This window comes from Nanorana parkeri, unplaced genomic scaffold, assembly GCF_000935625.1.
Source record: "Nanorana parkeri isolate BGI_ZX_2015 unplaced genomic scaffold, ASM93562v1 scaffold1702, whole genome shotgun sequence".
Classification (NCBI taxonomy): domain Eukaryota; kingdom Metazoa; phylum Chordata; class Amphibia; order Anura; family Dicroglossidae; genus Nanorana; species Nanorana parkeri.
Genome location: NW_017307970.1, coordinates 277,234 through 288,537, shown reverse-complemented (window position 1 = coordinate 288,537; position 11,304 = coordinate 277,234). Strand labels below are relative to the sequence as shown.

General features: G+C 42.4%; 1 protein-coding gene across 1 annotated transcript in view; it reads right to left on the bottom strand.

The window, feature by feature from the left end:
- Positions 1 to 11,304, bottom strand: part of LOC108799359 (Golgi integral membrane protein 4-like) — a 43,702-nt gene that overhangs the window by 27,884 nt on the left and 4,514 nt on the right. Inside the window, exons 3-4 of the mRNA XM_018571218.1 lie at positions 8,680 to 8,830; positions 7,103 to 7,185 (exon numbers count right to left, since the gene is read on the bottom strand). Coding sequence (XP_018426720.1) covers positions 7,103 to 7,185; positions 8,680 to 8,830 — 234 coding nt within the window. The remainder of the gene's footprint in view (positions 1 to 7,102; positions 7,186 to 8,679; positions 8,831 to 11,304) is intronic.

Below are 11,304 nucleotides of genomic sequence, written 5' to 3'. Positions count from 1 at the left end.
CACCCCCCCCCCCCCCCCCCCCCCCTTTGTACAGTTTACATAACCAGAGCCCCCTTGTGATATACTGGATTTCCTGCAGGTCTGTGCACGTAATGCATATGAATCAAAGGATTTCTGAAAATCAATTCTTTTCAGCCGGGCATGGTGTGAATGCCTTGCAGTGGTTGCTGTAGTCTGTTACGTCAACATTTGCAAAGAGGCTCTGTAGACGTGCTGGCAAGCTTAACTGTTTAGCACGCGTTAGGCGTCACAGAAGTGAGCCTGAAATGTCTCCAGAGAGGAGACTTCATTGTGTGTGTGCGCTTTCACACCAAGCTTCAAATTATTGTAATTTCTTTATAAAAAAAGTGCACAAAGGGGGGGGGGTTGGGACGGACACACACACACACAGACCAATATATCACTAGCTAAAAAAAGTAATTCTACATCCTTGGTGCCCAACTTGTCGCCTAAGGGCCAGATTTTGCATGTCAAGAGTTTGACCATCTCCAGGACTCTTCGACAATCCTCTATAGTACTAAATATACACTGAATATTAAGCGCAGCCCCCTGGGGATGTCACATGGGGTGATGCATCCTAGATTTGAGGGCTTCCACAGTGACCCGCTATATCTAGTAAGTTGACCGCCGCCATTGTACTGAATGAAGTAAACCGGAAATGCTGGGCCCCTCTGAGCACCTGCATGTGTCACTTCTACAAAGGAGTAAAGGCCCAATTCTGTACTGAAGCATAATGGATGGTGTTATGGAAATAATTTCTGTTTGCATGGCTGGTTTACAGCAACAATACAGCTTAATAGGGAAGAGCAATTTACTTCAAACTGCATAAAGCTGTTTCAGGCTTGTTGGCCATTAGTGCAGTGCACGGAAACCATGGCTTCTATGGAGAAGGTTTGGGGAACATGAAGAATAACCAGACAGTTTACGGTGAGGTGAGCTAAAAGTAACCAAAATGCCTCCACTAAACCAGTGCAAAGTGCGGGAGTGCAGCCTTGAAAACAGAAGATAGCTGTGGCACTTCCAACACAAAACATAAATAAGAGTTTATTTCTCATGTTAGGACAGTGGTGGAGCCGTGAAAACCTTTTCTTTTTGGGAATGAGTAAGAGCTAGTAAAGGAAACCCATTTTATGTGGAGAGAAACTTGAAGGACACAAATTGCTGAGCTCTATTTTGAAAATGCAAGTTGCCTTCTGATCCAATACAAGTATGAAGGTAAGGCCTTCTGACTTTTGGGATTTCTAATCTTATAATAAATCTAGTGGGTCAGGATGACAGCCAGGCAGGCCGGTAGATATTTCAAAAGCAGGTCAACAACGGCAGCCCCTGCATTCTACTCATGACAGGCTTTACTGTTTTTGGAATATCCAGGACACATAAGAACCCAGGGGTTGATTGGCCCACCAGATTCCACCTAAACCTAAAAGAAATCCCTTTGGGCTGGAGCTTTAAAGCTCCTATTTGGAGTGGGAGACTGCCATTGCCCAACTCCCAGGAGCAGTGAGAGTTGCAGGGCAGATCCTTCACTATCTGGGAGGTCAGGAACAGGCAGCGCTTTTACCAGTTAAAGCAGTTAAAGTGTATGTAGACCCAAACAATGAACTTCTCTTAGCTGCTCTCTTTTTGTTAAATATACCAACAAAATTGTTTTGTTAAATCTGTTTCATAAGTGCAAAGTAATACCTCTTGGACTCCTGCCAGAAATCTTGTGAGCAGATTACTTCCTATCCATTCTTATCAGTTACACTGTTGCCAGCCATCCCTGGTATTCAATTTTTTTTTTCTAACACACTTTCATTAGCTGATTGTTCCTTAAAATTGTCTGCTTTTCTATCCAGCTAGTTCCCCAACCACTGGCCCCAACAGCCTCTTTGGGGGGGAGGAGTGTCTCCTTTAGGTAGTCGGCTGTTAAGTGCTGTACGTCCAGGACCTGGTCAGGGCTATGGTCATCTATAGACACACACAGCCCCTGGCAAGCCATGTCCCTGCTCCCCCCCTCCTTGGCTGATGGCAACAGGAGCCTCTTGCGCCAATGCCCTCAGTTACCTCCTCCACAGCACAAAAGTTCAGGGAAGGGTGCAGTTCTTCCCGGACATGGTGGTGCTGACAAGGGACTGCAGGTAAGTGTTTGGGGACAAGGGCCATAAAGGATACTGCAGCGGTTTTATTACCTTAATGCAGAAAATGCATTACACTAAATACACCTTGCATTCAGTACCACTTTAAGCTGGCCATACACTGGTAAGTTTCATATGAATGTTTATACGAAAAATCTCATCAGAACATTTGATAATGCCATTAGAGACTTGAGCAGAATGTCTATCAAACTTTTGTTTGATTTTAACATTAGATTTTGGAAATGAATGGAGTTTCCTGAACAAAAACCACATTGACTTCTAATGACTTCTTTCATTTCAAGAAAAAAACTTCCATCCTGCTCCTTCGATTTTTTTTGTGCTTCTTTTACCCCCATTAATTATTAGAAAAAAATAATTTTTGGAACATCTGTTCAAACAAAAAAAATTCTACTGGTGTATGGACAGCTTTCATACACTGCCCTCTATTATGGGGAAGGAGCAGGCAAGGGTTTTTTTTTTGTCCTGAGTGACAAACCTGCTTCACAGATCCAGTACAGTGAATGAGTGTGGTCACCATAGGACAGAAAGTATCTTCACTTAGTGATCCTGCCAGTAAGACAAAGGGAAATTAGGCTTAAAAATGTAGTTTAAAGGACTGGCAAGCTTTAGTGGATCAAAAAAATTTTGCTCTTGGGTTTAGATACGCTTTAGGCCAAAGAAGCTTTCATGATTCTCTTTAAAAACACAAGCGCTGGGGCACTTGTGCGGGCCCATGGTTTTTTTTAACCAACTCTGAAGAAACAAAGACATACAATCATACAATCTTACAGGGATAGATAGCCACAGCTGAGAAGCTATTTAGCACAGCAAGCCCAATACATGTACAGCATCATAGGTGGACACATGTATCTGACGGGGGGCCAAGAGTAGTTTGTGTTTAATATTGAATGAACGTTTTTGGTATTCAGGACAGAAAGTTACATTGACCTAACGCATTACAGGAATGTAAATAATACAGAAAAGAATAATTTACCAACATGAAACATGTGAAGAGAATACAGAGAGCACACAAATCAATACTGATACATATGGAGCAGCGTCCTACAAGCCAAGCACACATGGGGACACTAAAAGTGATTACAATACTGATAGAGCGCCTACACTGCAGAGAGGGGAGTTGTAAGACAGCAAGGTCACAAATAAAATGTTACAGTAATCAATAGGAGAGAGCACAAGTCCAGCAGTCAGCGGACTCCGGGGGAGAGCACAAAATCCTGGTAGTAGGTGTATGATGGAGAGAGTGGTCACCAGGGAAGGCATTATATACACAGCAAAATATGCCAAGTAGAAGGACTTTGTTATTAAGTTCCTTAAAGCTGTATTTCAAACACATCTCACAGCTGAACTCTGACCTATCCTTCAGTCCTCTCTCCTGGACTGAATTGATTTCACTGCACACTGTGAACATCTCACAATGTGCATTAGAAGCTGCAGAAAGTCAGATAGAGCTTAGCTCATTTCCTGGCTGGAGGACATCCAACATGATTGGCGAAAATTTCAGTTTTAATCAGCTACATACACTGCAGATGCATCAAAACATGTTGGTGTCCAAGTACAAGTCTTACAGTTTCGTTTTCTTTCCAAATCGGCTACAAGACAAGTAGAAAAGCCCATCTTCTGCAAGCATGCTGCAAAGTGGGGCCCCTGCTCTCTGTGTGAAAGCAGTGGTCTCTCGGCAGAGGTCTAACACCCCCCCTGCTGAGTTTAAGCCAGAGCTCTCCAATTAGCAGGGTATGTTTCCTGCTGTTTGGAGAGCTCTGGCTTGCACTCAGCAGCGTTGCCAATTACAGGGCTATAAGTCAGATTCAGCAGAGGACAGGTCAGACCTCTGTAGAGAGACCAGTACTTCCACAGGTTCCACTCTGCAATGCTGGCAAAGGACAGGTTTTTCTATTTAGGCTGTGGCTACTAAAGAAACCTCTTTTAGTTTTGCTACACCTGGACCATAGTTAGCTGATTAAACTAAATTTTCAGCGGGGCCTTAAGACAAGGTTTGCATTAAAAATGTGTTTATATATTCCTAGGAAGGTCAAAATTAATTTTTCAGTTGACTAGTTCAATTACCTGAGATATTTATATAAAAACTTAGCTCACACTAGCTGAAAGCAGGCCAGTAGTAGGAGTGCCTGCGCTATAAGCTGATAATGCTTCTTAAAGACCCAGTTCGGGGACCCTCAAATCTTCATAAATCTTTATTGCATGCTCCAAGAAATAACAAATATTTATACATCGTAACTGCCACTGATATTCAGGAAGTGACACAAGATTGCTACATTATGACAGGAGAGTACCAAGATCTCACCCTAAGAAATGGTGGAGGGTTCAGACCCGTCAGCGCCAACTTTATTGCAATGGCTCGGTCAGCCTTCCTCCTCTAAATTGTAAGCTCTACGCAACTTATTGACTTAGTATCTGTAAGCCAAAAGGTGGATAAGGCAGGTAGCTAGAAGGGTTATATTAATGGAAACATCTCATGGTGGGCGTCACCGACCTGCTGGTTTTCCCTGGCCGTTCTAAGAGTCCTTAGGGGTGGGTAGTGTGAAGGACTGCAGAACTATAGAGTCCAGTCAACCTCCTTACTATTCAGCCAACGATCACAGCACAAGAAGCCATTTACGTTTTTTAAATTCATTTTTGGCAGATAAAACCATTCCTTCTTAGGCGTTTCGAGTTGTATTTAGTTGTGTGGCCCAGCCTGCCCTTTAATGCACCCCAAAAAAAAGATGCTGACTGAGTCAGTAAAGATTTTGTAGTTCAACGAGTCTATACAAACTCTTCCATAAGGTGATCCCTAGTCACCATCTCTGAAAACACTTTTAGCTGAAGCGTAACCAGTTTTGTTTATAGTCATGGATAATGATCTTTTCCTTTCCTACAACGTGGTTCGGAGAGAGTTCCCAATTACTGTGAGCGTTTTAGAGACGCAAGGGGGCAACAAAATAAATCCTGCATCAGAGGGAAAAAAATAAAAAATAAAATCCCTGCCTTGCTTGAAGATTACGGTCTTGTTAAGCACGCTCCCTTGACATCATCACTGCAGGAGTAACGAAGCTGCTTGCCAAAACACAGCCCCAAATTAAGAATCGTCAAAGGCCGAAAATGTCAAATTACTATGCAAATATCCCCCCCCCCCTCTTAGTTTCTAATTAAATAGCGTGTTCTTCCAAGCAATTCATCTCAGTGTCTGCTTGTCCTCTCGTTCAGGAGTCGCTTTAATTTCCTTCAATGGTTTTCCCAGACAATCAATACTAAAACCGGGTAAAGAAAAATTGATTTGTTTCTTTATCTGCAGGTCAGTATAAGAGGTACAGCGCACTATATGTTTTTTTTTTATCCTTCTGAAATAAGAAATCACAGAGCTCTGAACTAAAGCAGGCTTAAATCTTTGTTTTAACGAGGATCAGGTCAGGATTAAAGCGCATGTGGGGCAAAGTAACGGCTTGAAGCAAACCTTTCCTGAGAGACACATGGAAGCTGCCATTGCCAATACCCTTTGGAAGAGGTTAGCTGTCTGGGTAGTACACTGACCAACTGGTTTCAATAAACGCAAGAACAGAGTCACTGACCTGAAGAAAGTGTGCTTATTTATAAAAGGTCATATCCTTATTTGCATGGTTGTTCCAAAGCATTGAAGCAACGTGGTAAGGATGGCAGCCAGGAAACTATCAATGGAGGCATCCATGAGTTATGGGAAAGGTTCCATTTAAAGTGAACCTGTGTCTAGACTATTTACCTATTCTGAACAAGCAGCAAATGCATGTAAAAAAAAACAACCCACAAATACAGTATACAGTATATAAAATATACAAATATATAACACTGACTTCTGTAGCAGCAAGCTCTGGGGATATATTTGTCTTCAAAATCCACAACAGAGACACTGAAATTGCAGCTCTCCTCCCCTATATTCTATGAAGAGCAAATACTTGCCAGCCTTTTAGTGTGAACTTCCAGCAGGATGTGAGGGACTGAAACTTGACTTTAGAGTCTCTGCTGTGAACTTTGAAAGAGTTAATTACTCCACACTGCATTAAGAGGTTTTGTATAGCACATAGTTAACAGAATCGTTCCTAGATATTCTAGTTTGATCATTGCTTTTGGATTAATTAACTGTTTAGGTGAATGTTTGTTAAGGTTTACAAAGGCTTGTAGTGGTCTCAAAGAATGGTGGTCTGATAGTACAGTAGTTTGTAACACATTAAACAAAACAAAAAAATATTTACATTGTCTCCAGAAGACTTTGTAGAGCTGCAGCGGTCATTTTTAGAGTGAAGAAGGGTTTTCTAAAATTCTGATTGTTCCGATTTGAATGTTTATATTGGACAGAATGGTCAAGGTAAAGGGTACATATTATGATATGAGGGTTAATTTGCAAATGTTCCAAGTGCCAAAGCATTCTTCTTTAAACAACCTCATGTGCTATTTAGGGCCCTGGTGCCCTACATGTGACCAGCATAAAGCAAGCACTCTGTGTGCTGCACACCATGTCCTGGGCACGGTCAGCTCCATGTTGGGCACCTGTGCTCTAGGATATCCTTTGCTTTGGTTAGTGTGTTGTGTCTGTGCTGTGCTGGTGGCTACCTGCACTCTACCATAGTTTTTAGGGTGGCAGCAGGGTTCCAGGTGCTTAAATGCTCTCTGTGTTCCAGCACCTGTCACTAAAACAAAAGCCAGTACTGTCAGGTAGAGCAACATCCGCCCATCAGTACAAATGTATATAGTTCTGATCTCAATGGGGAGAGAGTGGTATAGGAGCAGATGATCAGGTAAGGCCAAGGTTAAGGGATGTTTAAACACGGTCGCTAACCAACCATGCGGGGGAAAGGGCGGGGGGTTAATACTGACCACCAACACGGGGTGACTGGCCATGTACCAAGAGCACAAATGTAGTGTAGCCCTCAACCAGATCACAGCAGAGGAAATGACATTTTAGCCAACTGAAATAATTATAAAATCAAATTTACCTGAGCTCCTACAAGCTTTGAGTGGACATCTTGGTGGGCCTTCCTGAGAAGTTTACTTTCCTCACGAAGCTTTGCAATAGTATCTAAAAGAATAACAGATTATAAATTAAGAGGAGTCAAATCATATTGCCTTTGAACAGTCTCCTTGTGCCTTAGGTGCACTAAGAAGCAGTCTCAGGCTTCCCCAAGAATACCAAGATTCAACAAGAGGCAACCCCCGCCATTAAGCTAGGAAAATCCAGATTTCAAAAACAGGTCCCCACCAGTATAGACATTTGTGAGCTACTACTGCTGTTTGTGATGGTGCAGGCTCTTGGGCGGTCTTCTTTATCCTACCCTACTACTTTGTGACCTGGATAAAGCATCTAGTTAACATCCGATATGCACAAACTTGTTCTAGATTGGTGACTCCCTAAGTAGTAAAAGGATAAGGAAGACTGCCTCACCTTGACAGCATGTGCAACTGATAGGGCCAACAATGCTATATATATGCATGGGCACAAACTTGTTTCAGATTGGTGTCTCACTAAGTAATAAAGACTGATAAGGAAGACTGCCTCACCTTTACGGCATGTGCAACCAATAGGGCCAACAACGCTATATATACGCATGTGCACAAACGTGTTCCAGATTGATGACTCACTAAGTAGTAAAGAATGATAAGGTGACCCACTAAGTAGTAAAGTATGATAAGGAAGATTGCGTCGCCTTGACAGCACGTGCAACTGATAGGGCCAACAATGTATGTATTTGACTCAACACCCCATTCCGTTTATAGATGTGTAATTACACAAATGCAACATATAGTAAATGTTACATCCCAATGGTGGTGAACAAAACTGAATGAAATGTCGGGGGAAAAAAAAAGGGGGGAGGGGGCTAGTTGGAAAAACCTAGAACGAACAAAGCCAGCAGCCGCCAATGAGCCGGTGGCTGCTGCCAGGATACAATGAAGACAGCGGGAGATTCCTCAATCAACATTCGGAAGCGTTGGAGGAATATGTTATGTTATATTTCCTTCGTTCTGCCCGCAGGTCCAATAAAGAAAATATTACAATGTATGGACAGCTTAGGCGTGTGTGGCAATCGGAGCACCGCTTCCTTCACAGCGTAGATCAGCAGCTATATGGTAGGATGTTCTTTTGGTGTGAACAGACCCTAAAAGGAGCCCCAGATAGCTGCAAAACCCGACAGGGCTTCTAATTTTGTATTCATTACAGGTATTTATATAGCACTGAGAATTTTTATGGAGCACTTTACGTACTGTACACATTCACATCAGTCCCTCCCCAAAAGGAGCTTACAGGTGCAATTTAGACAGGAGCCAATTAACCTTCCAGCATGTCTTTGGAGTGTGGGAGGAAACCAGAGTACACAGAGGAAACCCACGCAAGTACAGGGAGAACATGCAAACGCCATGCAGACAGTATGCTGGCCAGGATTAAAACCGGGGACCCCCCAGTACTGCACGGCACTTCCCCACATTCAAAACTTTTTTTTTTTTTTTAAAAGGGAGGAAGAAGCTTGGGGTACAGCTACACTTTAATTGTCAACAGTTTCCAGGGACAGTCATTCACCTTGCAGATTGAGAATCTCGTTATCTTTGTCTCTCTGGAGCTGAGATATTTTCTGGTTGTGAAACTCGATGGTTTTACGTTGTTCCAGCTTTAGATTGCTGTGCTCCCCTTGTAAATTGGACATCTGCTTCTTCGTATCCTCATTCTGGTTCTAAATAAAGGAAGGAACATATGAGCAGATGACAAAAGAGGCCCCTACACCCACAGCTCTCATTACCCAATCGAAAAGTACCCCGATATTTAATAAAATGATTGCACATTTCCAGACATCCTCCTATCTATGTGACCAGCAGACTCTGCTCCTATTTAAAAGGTCGGGGCAATGGGCAGCAAGCCAAAACATTCCAACTGGGCCAACAGTTTCATTTCTAAATAGAGCTGACTGTCTGCATTTGTATCTCCACAGACAACCCAAAGGTTGCCATACAACACAATCATGTCCCTGATATAGTCATAAACGAAAAGACAACATTTAATTTTTTTTTATTTTTCTGCATTGGAGCCATTGCAACCGCAATAAAGTGGAGTGGAACAATGCTCTGGCTCATGCAGACTTTGTGCAGCCCATGTCCGTACCTCGGTACAGACATTCAGTAACATGGACAGGAGGAAGGAAGAATGGACTACAAGTGCGGTGACATTGCTGCACTTGTATTACATTGAGAACTACGATGATGGACCATTCCTGGCAGCTTCTTCTTCCCTGGGCATCAGTGGTCTAAGGACCACTGACATCAAGTCTTATACAGGTCCTTTGACTTACATTAGATGTGGGGACACTGAGGGACAATCCATAGCTGGAGAGCACTTAACCCTTGCAGTGGCAGGGTAACCCAACTACAAGGTTAAGTTCTTTTGCCCCGGAGTGCTTCTTATAGCAATTCAGCTTTGGGTCTCAGCACTCCCCCTCCAGCATTGATCATTGTAGAGTAAATCAGCCTCATCACTTTCAGTGAGCAGGGAGATGACCCAAGAAGCAGTAATGCTAACTGGTAAGTACCAGCATGATCTAGCCAACAGAAGTGTGTGTGTTTGTGTGTGTATCTCAAAAATGGATTGCCAAAACAGTGGTGCCCAATTTCACACACACACACACACACACACACACACACACACACCAACAAAAATACAAACCCTTCGACAGGTGAAATAGCAACCATGTACGAACTGGTTTGCCCGGAGCTCCACTTTAATGCTAAAATTCAAATCCCACTCCCCAAAATATAGCAGTTCCATGACGGAAGAAGAGAAAGTTTATTTAACTACAACCGAATTAGAAGGCTCAGCTCGTGAAAAATAAAACCAAACATTCATCTCGTCAGAAAGAGGGAAAAAAAAAAACCAACACAAAATCGCACACATCCTTTCTATAGAAAAAAAAAAAAAAAAAACAGAATTCCGAAAAAAAAAAACCCACAAGGCCTGCTTAGGAATTTTTTGGTCGGCAGAATAATCTTTAGAGAACTTTGTTGGAGAAAGATTTGCCCATCTCCGTTAACAAAAGAAAACCAAAACGGCATAATCTTAGCAATAAATGCATCAAAGAGGAGGACCAGTTTTAGAAAAAAGGGGACTTGATTTTCTTTAAACACCTTTCTATGTACAGAGCAGTCTGTCGGCATAGGCTGTTCTCGCTACCCTTAATAGAAATTATAATGGCGTTAGCGGTTAAACCAGACGGGAAGTACAAAGATTACATGCAGCTTCACAAAATAACACGGTAGCAGAAGGTTAAAGCAATTATAAGAACATTTGTAAAAGGCTTTTAGATTTCCCCAATGAAGTCAATTCCTAAAGTGTAAAAAATACAATGTTGAAAAGACCATGAAGAGATGCAAAGGATTGGGTATTTAAAATTTAAAGAACTCCATGAAAGCGTTAGCTAAAGACCCCTATGAATGAAGTAGAATGGGTATTTTACACTTTCCTCTGTAGCATCCTTTACTGGACCAGTTACAAAAACTTCACAGTAGTCCTGATAAAAGGGCTGCGGGTAGGATTTATGCTGGACAAGGCACCTACCGTGCATCAACAGTGCAGGAGATGCGCTGCCATTCTTTTGAATAGCAACCGGAAAAAAAACAACACCTCCAACTTGCAATGCGCTTGAATGTGCCGCAACACATGGTACGGCAATACCATGCACTGCGATGTGGTGCAATTAAATGCACTACTTTTTTTTTTTCTAAACAAGCCATCCCTGACTTCTGTAGCTGCAGGCATTATGGAGAAATTAAAAATATTCAAAATTCACAACAGAAGTACTGAAATCACAGTTCCTCTCCTCTTTTTCTCTATGGCACCAAGGACTTGGCAGCCTGCCAAACTTTGAATGTTAAAACACTGCAGGTCTTCATAAGCCGATAGAAAGGTCTGAAAACCACCTCTGTTGTGATCTTTAAGAACAAATTACTCCACAGGGCCTGCAGCTATAGAGGTCATTGAGGTCTCTAAATACTTTAATGTCCATAGAATGGGTACAGATTCACCCCCCCAAAAAATCCCACATAAATACTTCATCCCCCCCAAATGATTTTTTTAGTGGCGGTCACATGACTGCTTTCTCTACTTTATTTCCCCATGCTCCAGGGGCAGTAGACCATTTTAGGGAGCATTGAGGATGGT